This window comes from Lygodium microphyllum, chromosome 14 (genome assembly GCF_053477565.2).
Source record: "Lygodium microphyllum isolate KBCC chromosome 14, Lygodium_microphyllum_v1.1.10, whole genome shotgun sequence".
NCBI lineage: Eukaryota > Viridiplantae > Streptophyta > Polypodiopsida > Schizaeales > Lygodiaceae > Lygodium > Lygodium microphyllum.
Window position 1 is genome coordinate 133965515 of NC_141148.1, and position 27983 is coordinate 133993497.

At 41.4% G+C, this 27983-nt stretch overlaps 1 protein-coding gene across 1 annotated transcript in view; it reads right to left on the bottom strand.

Annotated features, from left to right (window-relative positions):
• Positions 1 to 27983, bottom strand: part of LOC148026135 (uncharacterized) — a 103967-nt gene that overhangs the window by 31614 nt on the left and 44370 nt on the right. Inside the window, exon 3 of the mRNA XM_087693408.1 lies at positions 27368 to 27820. Coding sequence (XP_087549534.1) covers positions 27368 to 27820 — 453 coding nt within the window. The remainder of the gene's footprint in view (positions 1 to 27367; positions 27821 to 27983) is intronic.

A 27983-nucleotide genomic window follows, 5' to 3' on the forward strand; every position in this document is an offset into this window, starting at 1 on the left:
GAAATGGCTCATAATTTCTTGCTACGAGCTTAGTGACTTGGAATGAAGACTTGTTAGAGTTTCTTAGACAAGCTTTGTTAAATTTCAGCCACACCCAATCTCCTTTTTGTAAAATCAAGTGCCTTCTATGCTTATTTGTTGTTTTCTTTTATTTTTCTTGAGATCTTTGGATAGCTCGTCTAACTTAGACAAAAGTTGTATCCATATCACGCACAAACTCATCGGCATGAAATATTCTCTTTTGTTTTGAAAATAGTAGCAAGAGTGGTTTTCCATATATGATCTCAAATGGTACTTTACCTACAAGAGTATGAACTGTGTTGTTATAGGCATATTCTACCAAAGGTAAATACTTTTTCCATTGTTGATTGGCTTCATGGCAATAGCACTTCAACATATCCAATATTGTGAGATTAATTATCTCACTTTAACCATTTGTTTGAAGACGATAGGAAAAAATATATCCAAATTTTCAAAAAAATCTCACCAAAAGAGACTAGTGGTTCGTGGATCCCTATCACCCACGATGGATTGTGGTAATCCATGATACTTAAAAATTTGTGGAATAAATATTCTAGTCATATGTTGAGACTTGATAGTTTTCTTGACTGGAATGAAATGAGTCTCCTTGCTACATCTGTTAATAATACTCCATATGTCATCATTGCTATTTTTTTATTTTTGCAAGCCAAAAACAAAATCCATAGCAATGCTTTCTGAAGGTTGACTCAGAATTGGTAATGGTTACAAAATCCCTACAAGCTTTTGGCAATCAAACTTAATCTTTTGGCACACAAGACATTCTTTGATAAATTGTTCAATGTCTCGTCAAAGACTTGGCCAAAAGAAATACATTTCAAGTACCTTGGTTGTGGCCAAAATACCACCATGAGCCATGTAAGGAGCTACATGACATTCTTCCATTAATTTAGGCCTAAAATCTTTAGTAACGCATGACTTATTCTCCATCAAAAGAAATCCATCTTTAATAACATAGAAGTTTACTCTTTTACCAAGTTATAAACTCTCCTAGATGATTTTAAAATCTTCATCAAAAGCATACATGTCACTCATAGTAGTGAAATGTGTATGATGAGTCATGGACACTGTATGAATTTAAGTTCTTGATAGGACATCAACTACCTTGTTTTGCTTCCAAGGAATATGCAGTATTTGAAAGCTAAATTGAGCTACATAATTTACCCATTGAATATGTTTTTCAAAAATCTTTGGTTGGTTGAGAAAATGTCTCAAACTATCCTGGTCCCTCTCAATGAGAAATTATCCACCTAAAAGATAGTGTATCCAATCTTTTAAAGCTTGAATGATGGCCATTAATTGCTTTTCCTAGGTAGTAGCATTTTTTTTGCATTTTACAACTTTCCACTTACATAAGTAGCTGCATGCCCTTCCTAGTTTAAGACTGCACCAATGCATTCTCTTGAAGCATCATATTTCATAAATAAAGGTTTCAACAAATTAGGTATAATAAAAACAAGTCCTTTGCTAATATAGAACTTTAGAGCTTCAAAAGCTTCCTTCTCTAGTTTGGTCCATCGAAATATCACTGCTTTCTTGGTTAAATCATGAAATGGTCTAGCAACCACTGCAAACCATTTAATGAATCTCCTGTAATAAGAGCATAATCCCAAGAAACTTTAAACTTCATGAACACTAGTCAATTCTGATCATTCTACAATAGCCTTGACTTTTTCTAGATCCATCCGAATCTCATCTTTGGATACAGTATGGCCCAAGTAGTAAATCTCTTTTAGGAAAATTTCACTCTTTTTGCCATTCATGTAAAGTTCATATTTGTGGAGTTCTTGAAACACTATTTTTAAGTATTGCTTATATTCTTTTTCATCTTTTGAGTGAACCAAAATATCATCAAAGAAAATATCTATAAACTTCCCATGTGCTCTAAAGATTATTTCCATCATTCTATTAAAGGTTACAAGAACATTGGTGAGACCAAATGATAGCACAAGAAACTCACACAAACCAAAAGTTATCCTGAATGTTGTTTTATGAATATTTTGAGAAGCAATCTTTATCTGATGGTAGCCACTCTTCAAGTTAATCCGGTTGAGTACTTTAAATCCATCCAATATAACTAAGATACCATCAATTCTTGGAGTGAAAAACTTATTTTGAATTGTAATTTTGTTGAGGGCCATGTAGTCCATACATATGCACCAAGATCCATCTTTCTTCTATACTAAGAGGACTTGAAAATAAAAATGTGAGAAACTAGGTCTTATTTAGATCCTTCTCCAAGAGCTCATTCACTTACTTCATAATCTCCTCTTGTTGTGTTGGACTCGCACAATAAGGTGGCCTATTTGGAGGTGAGCTCCCAGGAATGAAATCAATGTGATGATCTTTTGGCCTCTTTGGTGGTAACTTGTTAAGTAAAGTGTTTGCAAAATAATCTTTATACTCCCTTAAGAAACTCATTCGGCCCTAGGTCATATCTAAGATGGACTCTTCAATTCTAAACTCTTTATTAGAATCTTTGAGAAAAATCAAGTGCGAGGAAATAAACTTTTTCATTCCTTTACAAATTTGTACATGAGATAAGATGGAAATAGAGTTTCCTTCCACTCTCACATCAAAAGATACATTTTTACCCTTGAAAGGAAATCTAAACTTATTTTGATTCCAATCAATGGTTGGATCTATTCTTCTATGTCAAGGTATTCCTAATACAATATCACAATGACTAAGATCTCCCATGACAAAACTCTCATGATCTACATAATCTCCTATCTTAATTCATAGTTTCTTAAGAATGAAAGTAACTTCAGACTCCATTCCTTGAAAAATAGCACTTGATATTTCAAGTGTTCCAAAACCATCCTTCCTTTCATGGATGGGTAGTAATTTCCTAATTACAACTTAGTTACAGCATTATCATTTATTACAAAATTAAGAAAAGCAAATTAAGTTACAATATTAGACAATGGACACCCTGTTGGGCCCAAAACTGGCGCTCCTTTCGGTCTTTATTTAACTTAATTGAAGAAAAAGTTGATGTACAATGGGATTCTCCCAATCCCTTTAGGTATTCCAACCCCCCTTGCTGTCCAAAATGACCAATAAGTATTTTAATTTGATTTGCCCCTTGATTCGGGCAATCAATTGGCCTTCACCCGCTTTGATGGGGATGGAAAATGCCCCAAATTCATTAATTTGCCGGTCCCTCCACTTGAATAAAAACAACTTCAGGCCTGTTGAATATAAATCTTGGAGCTTCCAATTTCTGGTATGCTTCCCGAGGCTACTGGTAAACCCCAATTTCTGCTACAGATTAGGGTTTATAGCCGAGAAATTTGAAATTTCTTAGCCTCTCGTGATCTCAATGTTGTAATCTTCGGAGCAAGGCTGTAGAAAGGCTGGAAGATGAGAGAGAATGCTGAGAGAGAGATGATTCAGACTTTCTTCACAAAGAACTGAAAAAAAACTGTCATTTACTACACTGTTCTATCTCGACAGCTTGAGATGCACAAAACTGAAGAAAATCAGTCATTCACTGTTGCTGCCCTGTCTCAACAGCCTAAAGATACTGTAACCTACTGTTGATCAGTCTTCTTCTACCCCTGGCTGCCTCAAAAGGTCCTCCAATGGCTGATCTAGTCCTCCAATGGCTATAAATCAAACCAGCTGTATCTTCTCCCTCTCTCTTGAAGCCTAAATACACTAAAATGACTCTCTCCAATCTCTAAAGACGTTTTTCTGTTTTGTATGGGCATTTTTGACAAGTGACAGTCTTCTCAAATGGTTTTTTCAGCATTATTCATAATTAAATATTAATTTTCAGTCTTTAAATACTGAAAATTAATCTAATAATTATTTTGGTGCCTTGAAAAATAATCTGACTAGCTAACAATTAAATTGGTTGGGCAACTTCCATTCCTGAGTGTCTTTGCGTCATCTTTGACTATCAAATTAGCATTAGGCACCATTAAACGCCACTTCTCTAGTGTCACCAATTGATACTTATGGCCAAATGAATGACCTAGACGAACAACTGACACTAGATATCACCAAGTACCTGTGTTGCATAACTTATAGCAAATTTTGCCTTTGATATCCCGTGATTTCCTGGAGTCCTGGCTCGTGAATTTACTCAACCCCAGTTACACCTCACATGTGCAACATTTACTTAAACATGTGATTAAAAATTAATTCATATATTAAGTGAGTGATAGATGACGGAGAGTCAGAAAACTCCCAAAAACGATGGAAAGCACGAGTGTCCTTCACCTCCCAGCCACGCCTAGATAAGTGCTGGCCCTCCCAAGCTGATCCCTTTGCCAGCCGTCAACTTCCTGGAGTCCTACTATTCCTGGACTCCCTTACTCTCTAGGCTCCCCTTAACCCCGTTCGGGCGCCCAAGAGCCCGGACGGTCATTCTCGTGCATGTTTTCCTAAATTTACCTTAATGTGACATTAAATATCACTTTTAATGTCACATTCCACACTTATGACCTTAATGTGACATTAAATATCACTTTTAATGTCACATTAATGTCACATTTCCTTCCCCTTAAGAATCGGTTTCGTCCTCGAAAACGATATTTGGAAGGTCTAACTGTAAATCGGGAAACCTTTTCTTTAAAGTACTTACTCGCTCCCATGTTGAGCTTTCTTCTGAACAATCTTTCCACTTAACCAAACATTCTTGATAAATAGTATTCCTCGTTCGTCTAGTACGAACATTTAATATTTTTTCTGGTTCATGTGGATTAGATTGGTCATAGAATAACTCCTCAATATCATCATTTAAGATTAGATTATCCAAATCACCCAACTTCTTCCTTAATTTGCTTACATGAAAAACTGGATGTATTTTACTACCAGCAGGTAGTTGGAGCTTGTAAGCCAATTCTCCCACCCTTTTAAGTATTATGAAAGGACCACAATACCTTGGTGAAAGCTTTGGACATTGTCCCTTTTTCATAGTTTTAGTTTGTTCAGGCACCTTAAGATAGATCAATTCTCCTTCTTTAAAGGAGATGTCTCTTCGGTGAGGATCTGCATATGCTCTAGCTCGATTTTGAGCTTTTTTAGCTCTGGGCTGAAACCCATACATTAACATAAATGGACTATATCCAGTGGAAGAGTGCTTGGCACTGTTATATGCAAACTCTGCTATCGGTAAATACTCTTCCCAATTAGTTTGCCTTTTACTTACATATGCCCTAAGCATATCTTCAAGAATTTGGTTAACCCTTTCAGTTTGCCCATCTGTTTGCGGGTGATCCGCCGTACTCATGCTAAGTTTAGTATCCAATTTCCTAAATACCGCACGCCAAAAATGGCTATCAAATTTTCTATCCCGATCAGAAACTATATTTGCCGGAAGGCCATACAATCAGTATATGTTCTCTACGAACAATCTAGCCAATTTTGGTGTTTTAACATCCGTTGAAGTTGGAATAAACCTAGCCATTTTGGTTAACCTATCCACAATCACCCACACAGAGTCGTGCCCCCTCTGTGTTCTAGGTAGAGCAACAATAAAGTCCATGGAGATACTCTCCCATTTTCCCGAAGGAATTTCTAATGGATGGAGAAGTCCTCCCATTTTTAATTTTTCAGCTTTATTAACCTGGCATTTATTACATTTGACCACATAGTCAAGGACGTCCTTATTCATTCCAGGCCAATAGAACTGCCTTTTAATAAGACTATAAGTCTTATTAACTCCTGGATGTCCCGCACTAGGGGTATCATGACACTCAAAGAGTATCTGGCGCCTTATTTCTATATCTTTCGGGACACATACCCTACCCTTGTAGAGTAAATAACCATTATCAATGGTAAAATTCTTCCACTTGAATCCAGTTTGAGCAACCCCTGATGCTCCATTTCCTTGTTGAACATCCTCAGATATTCCTTCCTCAGTAGAAGCACTTTCATTTGGATCCCCATTTGTTATTGCTTCCCATATATTGGAATATGCCGGATCAACCTGGCATTTCCCTTTTAAAGATTCAAGTAAGTTGGAAGTGAACTGAGTAAAACTCAATTCATTAATGATGGGCATTCTGCTGAGTGCATCAGCTACTATATTATATTTTCCTTTTCTATATCTTATCTCATAGTCGAACTCTTGGAGGAGTTCGGCCCATCTGGCTTTACGCCCGTGTAAATCTGGTTGATCATTAAGCCACTTAATGCTTTCATGATCCGATAAAATCAAAAGTTTGGCACCATACAAATAGTGCCTCCATTTCTTCATTGCATGTACTATTGCATACAGCTCCCTCTCATAAACAGAATAATTATGTTTTGCACGATCTAATTTCTTGCTTTCAAAAGCAACTGGTCGACCTTCTTGTAATAAGACCGCGCCTATTGCCTTATCACTGGCATCAGCTTCAACCACAAATGGTTTATTGGGATCCACTATTAATAATACTGGAGCTGTAGCAATAGCTACCTTAAGTTTTTGAAAACTTTCATTTTGGTCTGTTCCCCAATTAAAACTTTTCCCTTTCCCTTTAAGTTGGTCTGTCATTGAAACAGCTATTTTGGCATAATCTCGAATGAATCTACGATAAAATCCAGATAAACCTAGGAAGATCTGCAGCTCTTCCAGGTTCCTTGGAGGTGGCCATTCAATAATTGCCCGTACTTTTTCTGGATCCATGTTGATTCCCTCTTTCGAGATAATATGCCCTAGATATTTGACCTCTTGTGTGAAGAATTCACATTTAGTTTTCTTTGCATAAAGGGAATGTGTTCTTAACAGTTGGAATACTAATTGTAAGTGTTCCAAATGTTCTTCTATTGATTTACTAAAGATCAAGATATCATCCAAAAAGACTACTACAAAATGTCCTAGATAGGGCCGTAAAACACTATTCATCAGCTTCATAAAGGTAGCTGGTGCATTAGTGAGGCCAAAAGGCATCACCAAAAAATCATAATGCCCGTATCTAGTACGAAATGCCGTCTTGGAAACATCTTGTGCCTTAATTCTTATTTGGTGATAGCTTGATCTTAAATCTAGCTTTGTGAAGAATTTTGCCCCTTGCAATTGATCAAAAAGATCTTCCATTCTGGGCATAGGAAATTTATTCTTCACCGTTATTTTATTAAGTACTCTATAGTCAACACAAAGTCGCATAGAACCATCTTTTTTCTTTACCAATAAAATTGGTGAAGCCCAAGGTGAATTACTGGGTTTAATAAACCCTTTATCCAGGTAATCCTTAATTTGTCTTTCAACTTCTTGATGCTGTGTTTCACTTAACCTATACGGTGGTTTTGAAATTGGGTGTGTATCCTTATTTATATCAATTGGGTGATTTATTTCACCCCTATCAGGTGGAAGGCCACTTGGTAAATCAGAAGGAAACACATCTTTAAAATCATCTAACAAACTGTTCAATTCATTATTAACATTTAACTCACAAACATAAGAAAATTGTTGCTTAATATTACAGAAAGTAAAAGTATTTTGTACAGGAAGAGACCATAGCATATATACCTCACAAACTTCCTTCTTTATCAGCTTCTGAACTTCAGTAGAACACAGCAAAGGATTATCAAATACTTCATGTTCACCTTGAATGACAAAAGTCTTACCATCCCTCTCAAATTCTAGTGTATTATGGTGATAGCTACGTTTGAAGGATGGTTCCAATCCCCATAGCCACTCCCTCCCTAGAGCAATATCAGCTCTTTCCATGTTCATTATGTGGAAATCAAGCTTATCTTTATATCCTTGAATCTCGATTTCCAAATTGGATACCATTGTATCCCATATTTTATTGTCTTGGCCTTGCATCATACGAACAACATATTGATGCTCACTGTTTTGTTGGGCAAGTTTCAATTTTTTGACAAGTGCATAATTTATAAAATTATGTGTGGCAGAGTCATCAATCATGACTCTAACCCGTTTTCCAGCTATCAATCCATGTACTCTAAGTAAATCATGTGGCCCAAAAGTAGGCTGCCACATAGAAGTTGACATACAACACTTATGTTGTACATCCATGTGCAAGACCTCTAAAGATTTATACTTTTCATGGCCCTTTAATTCTAAGGTCTGCACTACATGGATTTGTTTTTCTTTTCCCTTGCCCTTGTCCTTTCCTTTGTCTTTATCTTCCCCCTTTTTCTTTTGAGGGCAATTCCAAGCAGCATGGTTAGGGGATAGGCAATTAAAACACAATTTTTCTTTTTTGGCCTTATCAAAGTCATCAGGACTTAACTTTGGCCTCATATATGGTTTCTTTTCAAAAAGTTGTTTTTTACCCTTGAAAAATGGCATTTTCCTTTTAAATTTGCCCACAAATTTTGAGGTTTCCAATTCCTTAGACTTGGGCTCCATATCAGTGAGACTGGTGAGTGTACCTGGACGCGTACTATCTTCATAAATTAATGCAAATTTAATTGCCTCTTCAAGCGTCTTAGGTAAACTCCGTTTTACTTCTTTTTTACAGGTTTTATCCAGTCCCCTAATGAATCCTCTTGTTTTTTGGAATTCATCAATTCCTTCCAGTTTGAGGATTATCTCACGATATTCCTCCAGATATGTCAGTAGGGGCCGTCCCTTTTGTCTGACATAATCCCAATCTTCCCAATTTCTTTCCATTTCATTTTCAGGAAGAAATTCTTTTAAAAAGACGGATTCAAATTGAGCCCAAGTTTCAGGTATTTTATTCGCCTCCTTTAAAGTTTGCCACCACTTATATGCTTTAGGCCCCAAAGTTAAACTAGCCTCCAGTGCTTGGAGATGTGGTGGGGTATTTTTCAATTTATGTAAATCTTCCCATTTTTGGAGGAAATTAAAGATTGTATCTTTATTCCTATCTTTTTCCTCCCCGTAAAATTGAGGTGGTTTCATATCCTTTAAAACCGGATTATCCCTCAATTTATGATAAGTTTGGGGTTCTTTAGGATCTCGCATAGTCACATCTAAATCTTTCGATGAAGATGGGACATCTGAGATTTCTATCTTATTTTTATCTTTTTCCAACAATAAAGTTAACTGAGATTTTATTTCAGTAAGTGTTTGAGTTAAAAATTCCATTTGAACCCCCTGAGTTTGCACACGAGCAGAAAGATCATCAAATTGCTCTCGCGTGGCAAAAAATTCTTCCCATTGTTCTTCTTGTATGTCTGGTTCATGGGGATCTACCATAGGTTGATCCCCGGAACTAGAACTTTCCATTACCCTTTCTTTCCCTTTTTCTGCCATTAATACACTGGAATTGGAAAGCAAAAATAAGAAATTTGCATACAAGATAAAATACTTCCCTGATTTTTAATGGCAGGCTGTGGCTTCAGTCGTGTATAATATTTTTCTGTCTGTCTCACAGCAGTTGTCTCACGCACAGCAATCGTGACACATTTTGCCTACTTTCGATGGTCCGCGATCCAGAAAAAAAAACGTAAAGCAGAACGGCTGCCCCTTTCGATATGGTCCGTGGCCAGAATGACACGTCACGTTAACTTTCGTGACGTGTCATGTCACTTTTAACCAATGACTTACGGGTCGTTACAGATCCGTCGATTATCATCGACGTCTCGAATGACCAACGACTCCAGCGATTGCTTTTCGTGACGAGTCACGTCACGTCTGGTCCATCGAACTTGCGCCTGAACAGATTGCGGGCAAATTCGTCACTGCCCTTCCGTTGAAGACCTCCAGGAATCCTCACGGCTCTGATACCAATGATAGATGACGGAGAGTCAGAAAACTCCCAAAAACGATGGAAAGCACGAGTGTCCTTCACCTCCCAGCCACGCCTAGATAAGTGCTGGCCCTCCCAAGCTGATCCCTTTGCCAGCCGTCAACTTCCTGGAGTCCTACTATTCCTGGACTCCCTTACTCTCTAGGCTCCCCTTAACCCCGTTCGGGCGCCCAAGAGCCCGGACGGTCATTCTCGTGCATGTTCCCCTAAATTTACCTTAATGTGACATTAAATATCACTTTTAATGTCACATTCCACACTTATGACCTTAATGTGACATTAAATATCACTTTTAATGTCACATTAATATCACAGTGAGGTTTCAAAAATACATGTCCTCATGATAGCTCTCCCCCTCATAATCCTTGCAATCGTCCTCGATTGCACTACTAGATGCATCAAAAGCAAAATAGCGGATTGAATTTCCACAAGGCATCATAGTTAACACAACATTGCGCAGTGTTACTCAGCCATTCCATATGCCCAACACATGCTGAAAATTACTAGTCAATCATAGATTATCATGTGACATGTCTATTTTTCATGAGCTCAACTCATCTAGCAAAATCAAATCATAGCATAGCATAGCCAAGCATAAACCATGGCTAAAACATCAATGGCATCATAATATATGCTGTTGTCCATGGAACCAGATGTAAACCATTGAAAACTGAGTATAATCTAATCATAACTAATCACTTGCTGATCTGAAAACTGATCACAAACTGCTACAAATGTGACCCCAAACTGATCACAAACTCATTGCAAAACTGATCAACAATCAATGCAAAAATTGATGCAAAACAAATCCCAAAAGTGACCATAAACGGTTCTCAAACTGAGTTGAAACTGATCAGAATTTGTCTGAAAATTGAGGCAAAATTCATGCAAAATTGATCAAAAGCTGATGCAAAAGTATAGCACCAGTGCTCGGCTGAAACTCGTACTCATCTGGATACATCTCACAGTGACTAGTACACTATGTAGTGACCTCATGTCAAACATATTGTCACTGCGGTACCTTGGATACATGCTGAATACACCCGAGATCCACTACATACGAGAGCTGTCCATAACTGGAGGAGTGGAGGCGCTACCTCCCCCTTGAGCATCAGGCAATACCCTGGACCCTTGCTCTACTGAACTTGGCAAAGCCCGAAGTAAAGTCAACTCTAATTGAAAGGCATCTAGGTAAAGTTGCAACAACTAAGAATGTTTTGCCTAATCATCCTCTTTCACTACGTTGTTGTAAGCAAACTCAACCAATGATAAATACTACTCCCACTGTGTCTTGTAGTCTAAAACATAGCACATCAAAAGATCTAACACTGTGGAATTTGCTTCCTCATACTGACCATCTATCTACGGATGGAAGTGATGAGAATTTTAGCGTGGTATCCATATTCTCAAACAACCCCTTCCAAAATAAACTGATCATCCGAGGGTCTTGATCACTAATGATCGACTTTGACATACCATGATACTTAACGATGTGCTACAAAAACAATTGTACCATATGATCAGCCTTTATTTTCTTTCTCACTGGAATGAAATGGGCTTGTTTACTAAACCTACAAACGATAGTCCATATCCCATCGTTCCTTGTAGGTGTCTTAGGAAGCTCAAAAATAAAGTCCATTGTAATGCTCTGTCACGGCCTATCTGAAATAGGCAAGGGCTGCAACAAACCTAGCATCTTTTGCCTATCATGCTTAACCTTTTGGCATACGATGCATGTCTTAACAAACTATTCTACATCATGCCTCAAAGCTAGCCAATAAAAGAAATGCTCCACTGCCTTAATCGTGGCATCCATACCTCTCCGTCTTGCATAAGGAGCATAACTTTCAATGATAACTCTAGGCCTTAACTGCTTTGTGACACACAGCCGTCCATACATCATCAAAAATCCATCCCTTAGCACAAAGTGTTCATACTTTTTGTCATTGCAAAGCTGATCATAAACATTAGCAAAGTCTGAATCAGCAACATGTTGCTCTTTCATAGCATTCCTATATGCAGTCCTTGTCCAAGCATAGCATGAAAATTCATGCTTCCACTAAAATATCCTAGATGCCCCATCATAGCATACATGCCCGGCTGTCCAAAATCCACTAGATTGGCACTCTTCCGTGATGGCCTTGCATTTGCATTCCTTGCCCCTAAGTATCCACCATTTTATTTCATTAGCATCTTACTGTCCCAAAGGTGTAAAAGACGTCTTCTTCTTCTTGCCTATTCTGTTCTTCTTTGGAGCATCCAAAAATCAGGTAAATTGAGGATCCCTTGCCAATTCAGCAAAGGGATTTGTTGTTGTTCTCATCCGATTCTTGAACCGGTCATCAAATTCCTCTTCACTTTGCTGGTCATCGGCCTCCTTATGCCCTGAAGGTCGTGCATCTTGCCCAACAGTAATATTTTTAGCTTGTTGTGTCTATGGTCTGAGCCTTGTCCAAGGTTAGACATTGCATTTCCTTCATTCCCATATAAATGTTCATACTAAGAGGCATCATCACTACTCGAGTCCATCTCACTGTATGAAGACATATTGCTGTAATTTCTCAGCTAAGAGTAAAAATCAGCACTAGCACAAAGCTTTGGCTTGCAATTAGGTGTCTCGGGCCCACCAAATCAAGGGATGTTGGGAATAAAGGGCCATCGTGCCTTTTATATGTGTACGGATGTGAACACACCCTTAGCACATTGTACTTTCATACATATATCTATCTAAAACCTAAAGTGGTACACTCGTCATTGTACCTAAAAACGTGTTCACTCTAGACTCTGCTCTCTCGCACTCTCCTTGTCGGATTGCAACCGAAATTTTGGGATTGCAATAGAAATTTCAGATGAAATTGTACACGTACAACAGAAATTGCATCTGAAATCTGTACTTCTGCATGATCATTTATTGCTGAATGGTACTCGTTTGTACCTTGGTCACTTGGGTGACAATTTGGGCCTGGATTTACCGGTTTTTTGGTCACTTTTAAGCGGAAAACCATGGCTGGCAGCAATGACAACAGTAATTTGATGCATATAAAGAAGCTTGAAGGCGCACATAATTTTGCAGTGTGACAAAAACAGTGCTACAATATCCTGTTACAAAAGAAGCAAGCAAAGCCGATCAAAACTAAAGGGGCAAAGCCTGTGGACATGGATCAGGATGATTGGGATGAGTTGAATGAGCTTGCATGCTCAACCATAGAGCTATCGATTTCTGATGCCTTGCTCTTCAACATTGAAGGTTTGGATTCTGCATATGCTATATGGACTAGATTGGAGGAACTATATGCACAGAAGAGCGCTGCAAGTAAACTGTATTGGCTGAAAAAGCTTATGGATTTGCGTATGAAAGAAGGTGCAGCAATGTCTACTCACTTGACTAAGTTTAACTCCATTTTCAGCCAGCTGGTTGCCTTGAAGTTCATGATTCATGAGGAATTTAAGGCTACTTTCTTGCTTTGCACTCTACCAGAGAGTTGGGATACATTCAGGACTGCTATGAGCAATTCTAATGTGATCCTTTTGTATGCTGATGTAGAGAGTGCTCTACTTATGGAAGAGATGAATCGGCAGAACAATGCATCCAGCAAGTCTTCCAGTGCTTTGCATACTAGGGGCAGATCACAGCAAAAGGGCAAATATGATGGCAAGGGACGCAGTAAATCACGTGGCAAAGATGTTGAATGCCATCATTGTGGCAAGGGTCACTTTAAACGTGACTGCTACAAATGGAAGAAAGAGAAAGGAAAAGGCAAGAAGACAGATGATTGCAAGGAAGAGAAGAAGGACAGTCAGCCTAAGAAAAGTAGTGTAAAAATTGAAGAGGTAAATGTAGTCACTCATGACAGTGACAGTGGGAGTGATGTACTCTGTCTCTTCACATTTTGGTGTACATGCTCTACTTGCAGATACAGATGATGACATGCATACTTGGATTCTTAATTTAGGTACTTCTTTTCATGTTACCTCTCGTCGTGAGTGGTTTTCCGCATATACAGGGGGTCGACATGGTGTTGTCCATCTTGGGGACAACTATGCATGTGAGATTGCAGGTATTGGCAGTGTGCAGTTACAGTTTCAGCATGGCTCTGTCTTTACACTTCAACATGTACGACATGTACCTCAGCTCAAGAAGAGCTTGATCAGCACAGGGCAGCTAGATGATTATGGTTTTCATACCACCTTTGGTGATGGAAAATGGAAGATCTGTAAGGGATCTAGGGTTATTGCCAGAGGTTGCAAGAGTGATACGTTGTATCCACTTCATGTATCTAGTGTGCGTGACCATGTTGTTGCCGTGACCGAGCAGCCAAGTGTTTCTTTGTGGCATGGCCAGTTGGGACACATGAGTCAAACACGAATAAAAGTGCTTTCTCGTTTGGGTTACTTGCCTTGTCTTCGTTATGCTGATTTTGAGCACTGTGATCATTGTATTTATGGCAAACATGCACAGACTTCTCACAAAAAGTCTCTTTCTTTGAAATCTTCTCCTCTAGAGTTAGTACATTCAATTGTATTCCAAAAGCCAGGATTATCTTTAGGGGGAAAGAAATATTTTGTCACCTTTGTCGATGATGCTACACGAAAAGTATGGGTTTACCCTATTCGTAGCAACGATGAAGTGCTTAACAAGTTTAAAAAATTATTGGCATTGGCTGAAAATCAGACAGATAAGACACTTAAGTGTCTTTGCTCTGACAATGGTGGGGAATATGTGTCCAAAGCCTTTCACGCATTTTGTGACAGCAAAGGGATAAAGAGGGAGCTCACTGCCCCTCATAATCCAACCTAAAATGAAGTTGCAGAGCGTATGAATCGGACCATACAGGATAAGGTCCATACGATGCTATCTCATGCTGCATTACCCCATGGGCTTTGTTGCTACATGAGGAGGTCAAACTTGGTTTGAATACAGGTTCCAGTGCATCTCAGAGTAGAGACACTATGTAGCACAAATAGTCAACAAGAACGTCTCTTTGCAGGTTATGTTGAATGGTGGGGTCACTGAGCAATTCACTCTTGCGTGATTAGTTAGATAGGATTACCCTTTGAGCCCCTTGTTCTTGTCAGAGTGCAGCGATGCGGAAGCGTAGGACAAAGACTAAGAGAGAGTGAACACAGAGAGAGGAGAGAGAGAGAGAGAGAAAAGGAGACAATGTAAACGCAGAAAATCTGCCGTGTAGTATGTTGTATAAGAGTGCAGAAATACACAAGGGGGCAGAGGAAATATCTGTGTATGTCTCCGACTTGATGACCTCGATCTCCGTCAGCCCGAGCACAGTCTGTCTCAGCCAACACATCTTCAAGATCAAAATCTGAAATCACTGAATAATGATAATGACTGGAGTGTGCCACCAACTGGCTATAAATAGCCAAAAAGAATAGCAATCACAGCAGCATGTCGGCTGCATTTAATAGCCGACTGCACATAAAATACTGCAGAATTTGTCCGATTGCAGCAAACTGGGACGCATGTACCTGCTGTGCCACGTGGCACCTGTACCTGCCTGTTGTCCGACTGCTGACGACTGTCCAGGAAATGACCCTGTCTAACACCCCCTCTCAGATCCTGGACAGGTCAAAAGACTGAGGGATCTGGAATGCTGCCGAAGAAGAGCCTGGGGAAGCGCCTTCGTAAACAAATCGGCAAGATTCTCCTCCGTCTTGCAATACTCCACATCAATGGTCCCATCCAGAAGTTTCTCCCGAATGAAGTGATACTGGATCTCAATGTGCTTCGTCCGGGCATGGAATACTTGATTCCGTACCAAGGCAATGCAACTCTCATTGTCGCACCGCAGAAGAGTAGGACGAGTCTGGGGGTAGCCAAGCTCCTCCAACAATCTCCGAAGCCACACAACCTCACATGTGGTGGAAGACACAGCCCGATACTCCACCTCAGTAGAAGAAAGGGCTACTATGGGCTGCTTCTTGCTACTCCAAGAGATAACACCTGTACCCAAGATAAAACAGTAGCCTGTAGTAGACCGTCGGTGGTCCACATCGCCAGCCCAATCCGAGTCACTCCAACCTGCAAGAACCAGATCGGAAGCATATGTACTTGCGGGATAAGAAATCCCTAAGTCAGAGGTCCCCCTCAAATACCAAAGAATCCTCATAGCAGCCTGCCAATGCACCTGTTTGGGTTCCGTCATGAACCCTACCAAAAGACCCACAGCAAAACAAAGATCAATACGAGTGTTGAGAAGCCAAATCAAGGATCCAATCAACTGACGGTAGCGTGAAGCATCCATCACGGGAGAATCTGAGTGTAAAGTGGCCTTCCAATTCGGATCCATAGGAGTAGTAATGGGCCCACAAGTCTCCATCGCAAAAGTCACCAAGAGCTCTTGAATGTACCGCTGTTGAGAGATGAAAATCCCCCTCGGAGATTGATAAATCTCATGACCCAAGAAGAAATGAAGAAGCCCCAAATCCGTCATCTCGAATGCCTGATGTAAAGCTGTCTTGGTCTCTCGGACCTTCTGTGCATGATCCCCTGTCAAAATCAAATCATCAACATACAATACAAACAACACACGACCAACCTCGGAAGTGTGTACATAAAGCTGCGGATCGGCCTTGGAGCACCGATATCCCAACTTCAACTCAAAAAACGAGTCAATCTTCTCGTTCCATGCACGCGGAGCCTGCTTGAGGCCATACAAGGCCTTCTTCAACCTGTAAACTTACCCATCCGAGGATCCAAAGCCAGGAGGCTGCTCAACATAGATCTCCTCCTACAAGTCACCATTCAGAAAGGCCGACTTCACATCCAACTGATAAACAGGCCATCGCCTATGGCCAGCCAAGGCAAAAACAGCTCGAATAGTCGCCATACGAGCAGTGGGGACAAAAGAATCATGGAAATCAATACCTGGGCGCTGAGCAAAACCTTTAGCAACAAGGTGAGCCTTGTGCTTGTCCAAAGAACCATCGCTAAGATACTTGGTCTTAAAGACCCACTTGACTCACCTTCTTGTGAGAGGAACGAGGCACAAGAGACCAAGTGTCATTCCTCTCAATAGCCTCCAACTCGGCTTCCATGGCCTTCCGCCAATGATCAGATTGCAAAGCTTCCTTCACTGAAGTGGGCTCTCGATCCTGCATAACACGAGTCAGCAAACAATAGTTGGAGCAAACAAGCTCCGAAGAATGTGCCTAGTTCCTCCTTGACCTTCGCGGTCCATCCTGCGGTTCCCACTCCTCAGGGACCCCCTCAATCCTTGAATCTCGGAGGGTGTCACAAGCCCAACGAGGAGGAGGACGAACCTCTCCCCGTCGCTCTCCATCTACTGAAGACTCAGGAACATCCACCGGCAGAGGCTCCTTGGGGGTGGCCGGTGGAAGAGAAGACTTTAAATCCGAAGATAAATCCGAAGAAGAATCTCCACCAAGAGGCTCTAGCTCCAAAGAAACTGTCTCGAGAGCCCAACTCTCCCCTGGATCTCCAAGGACAGGGTGCTCCTCACACCCCTCTGTGGCCGGTACTTCCACGAACCGCACATCTCGGCTCGTGTAGACATCCCGTTTAACAAGATCAAACAAACGATAACCTTGGGATTGGGAGCTATAGCCAACAAAAACCTGTCGTCGAAAAGCCGCCTCAAACTTATCACGCTGCATCTTCGGAATGTGCACATAAGCGTCACACCCAAAGATCCTGAAATAAGAGACATCAGGCTTAGTCCCGAAGTAAGCCTCAAAAGGTGTCATCCTGTCAATGGCTGAAGTGGGAGATCGATTAAGGATATGAATTGCGGTAGCCACTGCCTCAGCCCACAGAAACTGAGGTGTCTATCAGTGCTCCATCATGGTGCGTGCCATCTCAATCACACTTCCGTTCTTCCGCTCCAAAATGTCATTCTCTTGGGGAGTGTTGGTGTTAGCAAACTCCTGGTGAATGCCCCTATCTGCACAAAAACGAGCAAACTCGTTAGACATAAATTCACCTCCCTTGTCTGAACGCAAGGTCTTCAATCGCCGGCCAGAACGGTTCTCCTAAAAAAGAAGCCAATCCTTGAAATGAGAGAAAGCCTCCGACTTCAAAGTCAAGAAATAGACCCAAGAAATGAGAGAAAGCCTATGACTTCAAAGTCAAGAAATAGGCCCAAGTCATCCTGCTGTAGTCATCTACCATCAATATGAAGTACAAGCTCCCCTTCAGGGACTCGGTCCTCATCGGGCCACAAAGATCCGTAGATACAAGCTCCATGGGTGAAGTAGACCGCCTAGAAGCTTTGTTGGGAATTGCATCCCAATGCAATTTCCCACGAATGCAGGAGACACATGGCTGATGGCTCACCACTATGTCCGGCAAGCCTCGGACAAACGACTGTCGCGACGCCTTCCGAAGGTACTTGTAGTTCAAGTGACCAAAGCGAGCATGCCATAGCTCAGACTATGTCTGAGAAGTAAATGATATTCTAATCCTGGCACATGTAACACCTCAGAGGTGTGGGTACCACCACGTCCATCTGGAATAAGCTATATCTCACCCCGCGCAGCAATAGACACAGAAGAGCTGTCTCCAATGAGAATCTGCCCACACGAAGGTCACAAATGGGCAACACCAACAGAAGAAGGAGTCATTTACCGGGAGGCACCACTGTCCACAATCCACTCTCGAGCCTAGGGAGCTATCATTGCAACATCAGAAGTTGTCGGTGTAGAGTCCTCAATGACTGCTAAGTGTAGAAAACCAGCTGGTGAGGGTGCAACCACCGCTCCAGAGTCCTTCGTGTCCTTCTTCTTGGTATCCTTCTTGTCTTTGTCAAGGCAATCCTTCTTCTAATGACCGGTCTTTCCACAAATATGGCAAGTTGATTCCTTCTCCTTGTCCTTCTTGGATTTGTTGTTCTCCTTCTTCTTTTGGTCCTTCCCCTTCTTCTGAGAGGCTTGACCAATCAATACCTCCGATTTGGAAGCATTCTGTCCCTTCAATTGTTCCTCCTGGTCCAAGACCATAGGAACCAACTCTTCCCACCGAAGAGTCGACTCCTGCCCTGAAGCAATAAGAGCGGAATAAAATATACCGAATCGTGGCGGCAACTGGGATAGTAAAGTGATCGCCATGTCTTTAGAGAAAATAGGCTTCCCCGCATTTTGAACCTGCATCTGAAGCTGCCGAAGCTTGTTGATGTGTTCGCGAAGCGAAGAAGACTTATTCACGGACAAAGTCCGCATCTACACCTCCAAAGAAACCCTCTTCATCAGGGTCATCCGATTGTACATCTAGTCAAGCTCCAGCCATATCTCACAAGCCACCATCAAGTGCTTGATGTGAGCTATCACGGCTGTGGTGCAAGACAGAAACAGAAAAGATCGAATCCTGACATTCAATTTGTCCCAATGAGTCTGGGCCTTGGTCAACTCCGCACGAGCATTGGAAGAGAGTTTGGACTCATCTCTCATCAAGGCCTGTTAATCTCCTCCATCACCAGTTCCGCCAAATCATAAGACTCTAAAATGGCCAACATCATCACCCGCCAGATGCGGTAATTGTCACCATCAAGCTTTTGATCCGTTGGAAGAGCCGGTCCTATCCATGATCGCCTGGAACTCCAAATCAGTCTCTGTAGAGATGTTAACCTGCAATACCTACACAAACGCAAAAAGCAGCCCCCTCTGACTGTGAAAACGTAGCCTTCTAGGACTGATTCCTTCACCGCCCAAACCTTCTTCACCCGTCGGAGGGGATGAAAAGGTAAAATCTGCAATGGAAGGCCTCAAACGCAGCCTTCCTCCCCTTCAAACAACGATAACCTACAACAAATTCACCGATTAGACTCCTTTCCCACACGCCTATGCTCGCTTCAGCCTTGATCCGATGCGCAACCCTCCCGCTCGCCCTCGAAACCTGGAAACGCAGCCTTGTGTCCGCTGAAATCTCCTCTTCAGATAGGTTCAGCCCTCAGTTAGTGCATCTTCACCGCTCTGATACCATGTCAGAGTGCAGCGATGCAGAAGCGTAGGACAAAGACTGAGAGAGAGTGAACATAGAGAGAAGAGAGAGAGAGAGAAAAGGAGACAGTGTAAACGCAGAAAATCTGCGGTGTAGTATGTTGTATAAGAGTGCAGAAATACACAAGGGGGCAGAGGAAATATCTGCGTATGTCTCCGACTTGATGACCTCGATCTCCGTCAGCCCGAGCACAATCTATCTCAGCCAACGGATCTTCAAGATCAGAATCTGAAATCACTGAATAATGATAATGACTGGAGTGTGCCACCAACTGCCAAAAAGAATAGCAATCACAGCAGCAGGTCGGCTGCATTAAAATACTGCAGAATCTGTCCGACTACAGCAAACTGGGACACCTATACCTGCTGTGCCACGTGGCAACTGTACCTTCCTGTTGTCCGACTGCTGACGACTGTCCACTATGGTTATGAAGGCATACCCTAATGCAGAAACATAAATGAAAGCGTACAACAAAGCACAAACTCAAAAGAACATAGTTAGGGTTAAGGTAACTTGGAGACAATGAACACATTGGAGATTGAATGAGTGTCTGAATACTGAATATACAATACTCATGCATCAAACAAACGATGCAAGAATGAAAACTCTATCCTGAATTCTTGTGTCTCCAGGACCGAGGCAAAGGTGCCAAGCAAGAGAGTGTCGTACACCTGACGGATCCTGAAACACAACAAAGGCAGCCTTCAAGAGTCGAACACAAGCAAACGTATCTATGGAAGTTGGATCTGATGCAGATAGGCAGTGAGGAAAGAGAAAAACTAGGCAATAGCTGGAGACTGAAGACAACTGTGCAAGAGTTGCAATCTGAGAGTCAAGGACCTCAATTGTGGTCGCTGTAAAGAAGACTGCTGGACCCAACCGGCAAAGCTGGTGAATGGATAACAAATTCACCCCTAGCTGGGGGGACATAGTATACACCATCCAATGTAGCACAATCTGGATTTCGGTTGATAGCAAATTTGATGCGACCATGAGCTTGAATTGTGACTGAGGAGTTGTTCCCAACTTGGACATGCCTGACAAAGGGTTGCCACCACCTTGTCTCCCTTGTGGGGGGTTAACTCGACTGAGGGGCCGAGGTATGAGTCTTAGCTTTTGGTGTTGTGTCTCTAGCCTTTCATCAACACTCGTCCCATCAAATGGCCTAGCCTTCTAACAATGCTAATAATATCGATTTTTCTTCAAAAAAATCTGCCCAATTCTTAGAGATAATGGGGAATTTCCTTGGGTCTCAATAGTTTGGTTTTGATTTTGATTTTGAGTTTATTTTTTATTTGAATTGGAATTTTGCTTTTGTCTACCCTTCTCTTGCTGCCCCTTCTCAGAAGAAGCAACGAGAGTCCCCCTCTATAGAGGTCAAACTATGAAACTAATCGAATAACCGAGTGTAACGTAGTAGTTGACACTCAAATTCATAGAATGTAAACATGGTGGGCTATGAGATCACCTGTTGCACAAAATGGAAGTATTTTCTTAGCAGCTTGTTTAGAAACAATGTGACCCGATCATCCGAGAACTTGGGAGCCCCCGTGGTAGAGAACTTGCAAGAAGGCACTAATACTCAATCAACTTGACTTTCAAGTCATCTCGGTTAGTGATTTTAAAGTTTTGAAACTCATGATCCAAATTGATGCTACGTGTTCTATCTCAAGTCACATAATGGTCAGCCAAGTGTGCCCAATGCTTGGATGCTAAGTCAAAATACTAAAGTAGTGAATGAAATTCAAGTAAGAGATCTGGCATTAGCTCGACAAAGCAGAGACATTTATAGCCTTCCATGAGCGGACAACCTCATATGGGATAAATCCAGAATCAGGTTAGGGTTCTAGCCCCTACACAAGATCCCATAGGTTCTATAAGCCAAGGACATGTCTCATTAAGCTTGAAAAAGTAGTGAAGTTCGACTAATTGAAATGAGTCTTATCACTAAAGGCATGTTTGGCTGATGAAGACGAATAACCATGAGGTGTCGAATAAGTGGAATAAAAAGAAGGTGGTGGAGCGGATAAGTAGGAGGGGGAGGTGGGTAGGTAGAAATAGGCTCATAATGTCCAATGGATGTGGATTGATGCAGAGGCATTGAAACGTAAATGTTTCCATAAAGTGTCGGTGGAGGTGGAGGCTCTAGGACATGTAAGCCCTATTCAAGAGTCGGTTGGAGGACCAAAAGGTCTACTGGGTAACGCCATGGAGGCAAACTGTGGTACCAACTGATCCACACTCAAGGTGGCATTCCCAAGCCGTGAAAGATCCAAAAGTGTGGCGATGGGAAAATGAACCTTCATCATGGAGACAAGACCCAACTGAGGAAAAGAGGAGGTCGTAAAAGGCGTGCCTAAGGGCGAAGCACCCTCTAGTGTATTGTGAGAAGACATGTATGGTGCACTTAATGGAGACTGAAAGGAAGGTACCTAGAGCTAGTGGGTGGGAGATTAAATGGATTTGTCATTTGAGTTGTGGTGGGAAATATGTTAGGTTCCTTTTGTCCATTAAATGCAAATGATGAAATAGATGAATCACCAAAATCATATTGACCATGAGATATAAAAGTGGAAGGAAAGCATGAAGAAGAAGCACTCACCATAGATTCTTGCAACTTTTGCTTACCTTGTCTTGAGTTGAAAAGAAAAAATCTATCCTCTTTAGGGCTTATGAACCAATACTTGATATGAAGAGTTCCTTCATCCTAAGCATCACCAATATCTTGCGAAAAAAAGGAAGTAAAATCATAAGAGAGACGTACCAGCATGTGTACCTAACATAGGAGTAAATGAGGGTGGAGAAGAAAATGGTTTTTACTCCATGCCAGTTTCCACGTAAGGGTGATCAGTCCTTTGTGGACCTTCCGTTCTTCTTGCAATATCCTTAGACTATGCACCGAATTTGAAGGGAAAAACTCAAATTTATCTTCAATTTGCTATTAAGCTTGATACATGAGGATGAGATCATATTCAGCTCATGAAATCTTGTATGTCTGTGGACTCCATGGTGGTCTGAAATCTCTCTGACCATGTTGGATGGAGGAGCAAGCTGTGAAGCCCACTCAACCATGTGTCTTGATATGCTAGGCTCGAGAGCATCATAATGATGTGGTGAAGATGTGTTCAAAGTCATCTTGCCCTCCTGTTATTCTTGCTTCTTGCGAAAGGCTTTTGAATCAAAGACCAAGGTTTAGTGGAAGAAAACCTTGCTTTAACACCATGTGAAGAAATACCCTAACGCAAAAACATAAATGAAAGCATACAACAAAGCATAAACTCAAAAGAACATAGTTAGGGCTAGGATAACTCAAAGAGAATGAACATAGTGGAGACTGAATGAATGACTGAATATTGAATACACAATGATCATGCAGAAAACAAACTGTGTGGAAATGAACACTTTACTCCAAAGTCTCGTGTCTCGAGGACCGAGGCAAAGGTACTGAGCGGGAGTACATGTCATACTCTTGACAGATCCCAAAACATAACAAAGGCAGCCTCCAAGAGTCAAACACCAGCAAACGCAATTGTGGAAGTTGGATCTAATGCAGACAGGCAGTGACGAGAGAGAGAGAGACTAAAAACGCAGGTACCTGAGGAGAGAGAAACTGGGCAATAGCCGGAGACTGAAGGCAACTGTGCAAGAGAGGTGATGGCAATAGTTAGAGGAGAGAGCAACTTAGCAACATAAATATCTGGTTGATGATGACAAAGTGTGGAAGATGGCGACAACTCCAAAAGGTGATGATAGCAGCAAATTAAAACTCCAGAGGTATAGACGATAGTACTTGATGATGGCGGCAACGAGAAGATGGAGATGGAGGCTGGAATCAAGCACCAAATGATAGCAAACAGTAAGGGGAAGCTCTAACTAAGATGTCCGTGAACGGGGTGTGGGCAGTAGAGATACAACTCCTGAAACCTACAAAAACAAGACTAAGATTGAATGGAGGGTAGTTTGCCTATTTATAGAAAGTTTTGAGACCTTGTACGAGACACTGTTTTAAAACTCTCTTGAACCACGCACCAATGGTCTTGATTAATTAAGCATTTTTGGGGTTGTTTAAGTGGCTAATTCAGCATGTAATGCTTATGTTAGCTCAGCACTAGCGACCCATCCGGTCCTTTCCATGCTTTCTCACTTGGTGAACACAAGATAGCTGCCTGGTCCCTCTCTTCCCTTTAGCAAATATTTTGTGGGCCAATTGCTAGCAAAAGACACATTCATGATTCTCAAAGTAGAGCAAGAGAATCTCCACAAGGCATTGGATGTATGGAGACCTTTTGGACAAGCCTCTAGTCTTCATATTAATGCAGCCAAATCCTTCCTCATCAGCTATACTAAATCAGATCTCCAATCTTTGCAATGGCAAGGGACGGTGATCCCCCACATGAGTGTCATGCGGCATCTGGGTTACCCCTTGGATGTTCAGCCCAAGTAGTTGTTGCAATGGATTTCTCTAAAATTGGAGGCGAAGTTTCTGTACTGGAAATCCCAAGCCTAGCCTTTTCATATTTGCCTTAAAGTGGCACTGTCCATTATGCTTCCTGCACTCACATAATTTTTACTGCTTTTGCCTTGGACTACCTCCACCTTGAGGGTTCTTACATGCCACATTTTCTTTATGCTATGGAAAAAGGACACTTTACATGTAGGTATCTCGTGGATCTCTTGGAACCATGCTTGCATTCCTAAAAGTATAGGTGGTGGGGCTATTTTGGACGTGCACACTCACATGGTTGCTCTTTAGTGATCTCTCTTTCACGCCATGTGCATGATCTACACCCTTGGGTCTTTATTTCCGGGTTCCTTTTGGAAGAGTGGGGCATGGTTCACGGTCACACAACCATTCGCGGTTCGTGGTGGTAGATTCTTAATACTAACACCCCCTTTTCCTTATCCTCTTCATTCTTGCTTGCCCAACTCATGTGCTCATGGAAGTTGGTCCTACCAAAGGCCCAGTGGCACCCTACAAAGGATCGTTTGGCCGCCAACTCTTTTCAAATGGAATTGTTGGAAGTGTCCAAACTAATTTTGTGGGATGGAAAGCAAGAGACTTGCCCTAAATTTAATCACATGGCATGACTAGGCATATCTTCGGTTTCTGATGCCATTTTGGTGACTCGTTAGGGGTTGATGTCTTTCTGCACCGCCAAGAGGCTTTTTCACATCCCTTCAAGTTATAGGGTTTGGTGAGCTATCTCTAGCCATGGCACTTGCAAAACACCGCATCTTAAATGGTGCTTGTTCTTTTAGCCTCACCACTATGGAAATGTCTCGCCACTGTTTTCTGTCACACCCTTTGGCTCGGAAAATCTAGTCCCTGTTATTTACTATTTGGTAGGATGTGGTTGGCAAGTCACTATGCCCGTGCCCTTTGATTGGGTCTTTACTCGACCCAAATACCCTTTTCCAACACAACCACATATGAAGATTTTGTTTCCATTCCTCCATTTTTGGGGCTGTTGGCACAATTAGACAACTCCGAATGCTTTTGTTTTTGATTCCACATTTGGGGTGCAAATTCACCTCACCAAGTTGAAAGGTCTTCTACAATGACAGCTTGACCTTATTTAGTACACTTATCTCCTTTCCAAGGACTTGGTCCCTTGGCATACAGCAATCTCTGCTACTTCTTTGCCATGACTTTTGTACTCTTTTAGTTATCAGATCTTCGCTAAAGCGAGTTTATGCACGATGTCCTAGAGCGATCCTGCATCTTGTAATCATGTAATCTTGTACTTTTTTGGTAATTAATACAATTACCTATTACGAGAGAGAGAGAGAGAGAGAGAGAAAGAAAGAACATTACGAAAAAAAAAAGAGAGAAAGAAAGAAAACAAGAAAGAAAGAAAGAAAGAAAGAAAGAAAGAAAGAAAGAAAGTTATATCAATGTCTACAAAAGGCCAAGTCGGCCTATGAGACCAAAATGTTACATCTGAACGTCAAAGAATTTCCCCAAGTCCCAAAATAGTTGTCATCTAATGCTATGACTAACTACATATGCAAATGCCTAATGTATCATGAGATCAGAGGACACTTCTATTGCCTATTTAGATAGGGATTCATGCCATTATCCAAGGTGATGGATTTCCTGGATCTGAGATGTCTTAGGCTTTTCTTATTGGAGCTACGCCGACATAGAGGGCACCTCTTATGAACTTAGGGGCAAGGACATGGAAACACACAAAAGCATACACTCATATAGTTCTATAGAGCATTGACAACCCCCTCTACCACAGATCCCCCATTGGACCGATTGATGGCCCCACCCCATGGAGTCACCCTAGACATAGCCACTGAGAGATGCAGAGCCCATCATTTACACCCCTGTAGGAAGTTTCATCTATAGATACAGAGGATACTAAACTATCATCAAGGAACCATACCTCACCGCTTCAGCCTCTCTATGCTAGATAGACCCGTGTGTGTGTGTGTGTGTGTGTGTGTGTGACTCTTGCAAGTACACAACAAGTTGAATAGATTGAGAGAGGGGTAGAAAGTGTTTACACCTAAACATACACTCCAACACACACGAAAGGATGGATGCTAGCAACATTGGTCACAATGATCATAAAGTGACCTAGTGCAAAAGGTGACTTTATGGTCACTTTGACCAATGTTACTAGGGGCCATCCTGATGTCCAAGGATGTAGCAATGACCCTCTAAAACAACTAACTCATGAGCATACTGAGGTAAAAGCTCATCCATTTCAATAGGTATGCTCAATCAAACCTGAACCTCCTGGACATAACTATGCCAAATGATTGATCACTAAAAATTGCATAGCACAGAGAAGAGAAGTACACATATACTCACTTGCTAAAGGTGACGTTATGATCACTATGACCAATGTTACTAGCGCCCCCATCCAGATGTCCAAGGATGTAACAATGACTCATGAAAACAACCAACTCATGAGCATACTGAGGTAAAAGCTCATCCATTTCAATATGGTAAAAGCAAATCTCCTTCACTTAAACCTCACTATGCTAAAAGATCAATCACTCAAATTACATAGGAAATCACCTACAAGAGCAGTGCATAGCTACTCATTTGCTTTATCCAAGTTCATGCTATAATCACCCAGCCTGCGCTTGATTATGAATTGTTGGAAATAGGAGCCTCAGACAAGGAACAAGCACAACTAAGAAAAGTCCTACCTTATAATGTGAGTGTATGTATGGTAACTTTCACAACAGAAGGTTTGGTGTGAACATGAACGTCTCATGTCTATCTAAACTCTAATGTTCCTGCACCCATGTTTTTGCAAATAATGTTACCACTTTTGTGACCAACCTAATCGTCTGAGTATTGACACATGCATCTCTGGGCCAGTTCCATAAACAGATCACCCTGCCCCACATTGTTTCAGAAAAAATGTACAGTCCATAACTTGAGTACTTACCATCCTTGCTCAAATCTAGCTCAGACTAAAACCAACATGCATAAGAAACAATTCTATGGACCACTATATTCACTGATTCATCTGAACAAGAAGTGTTCTATCTATCTTAGAAGGTAGCATTGCAGCAATCATACAATCAGCAAAAGACAACTGGCCACATGCACAGATTCACAGAGTAATCATTAATCCTTATGCTTATCAAAACATGAAAAGTATGCACAAATATAATCTTTCTACTTTTCACCACGAGGCAGAAAGAGACTGACTTGTTTGTGGCTGTCGCACACCATGACATTAAGAAACCCATGATGAAAAACACTGATCCATGAAGAACGGCAGTTGATGGATCATATGGCAGATAAAGCAGCAAAAGTGCCCCCAAAGGTATCCCAATGCCTGAGCTGAACTGAGCCAAAATGATCCTACCTGAATTTGGCAATCGCTTTGCTATGAGATCACCCAATCGCCCTCCAAACAGGCCTCCCAAAGAACCAGAAGCAGTGAATAGTCCTATGATGGTGGCTGTCACTGGGTGTGAAAACCCAATCAGCTCTAGCCACATTGGAGCAAATGACAATGCTGCCCAAGGAAAAGTTCCTGCAACACCTTGTGCAACAATTGCTATGAAAGTAGGTATTCTCACAACTCTTTGAGCCTCTTGGAATGTTTCCTTCAGAGCCAATAATGTCCGGTTATCATGGCCAGATTTCTGCACCAAACTGAATCATATCTGTGAGAATCTAGAGTGAACCAGCAGCAGATTGGTGTACCAGGTTTTGACAATTCAAACCCATGAACATTATGTATATCAAAATTAAACTTAATAACTGTCCAGGCAATCATTTCAGAATTTTCTATTCTGTTTTCTTATACTAGAATTAT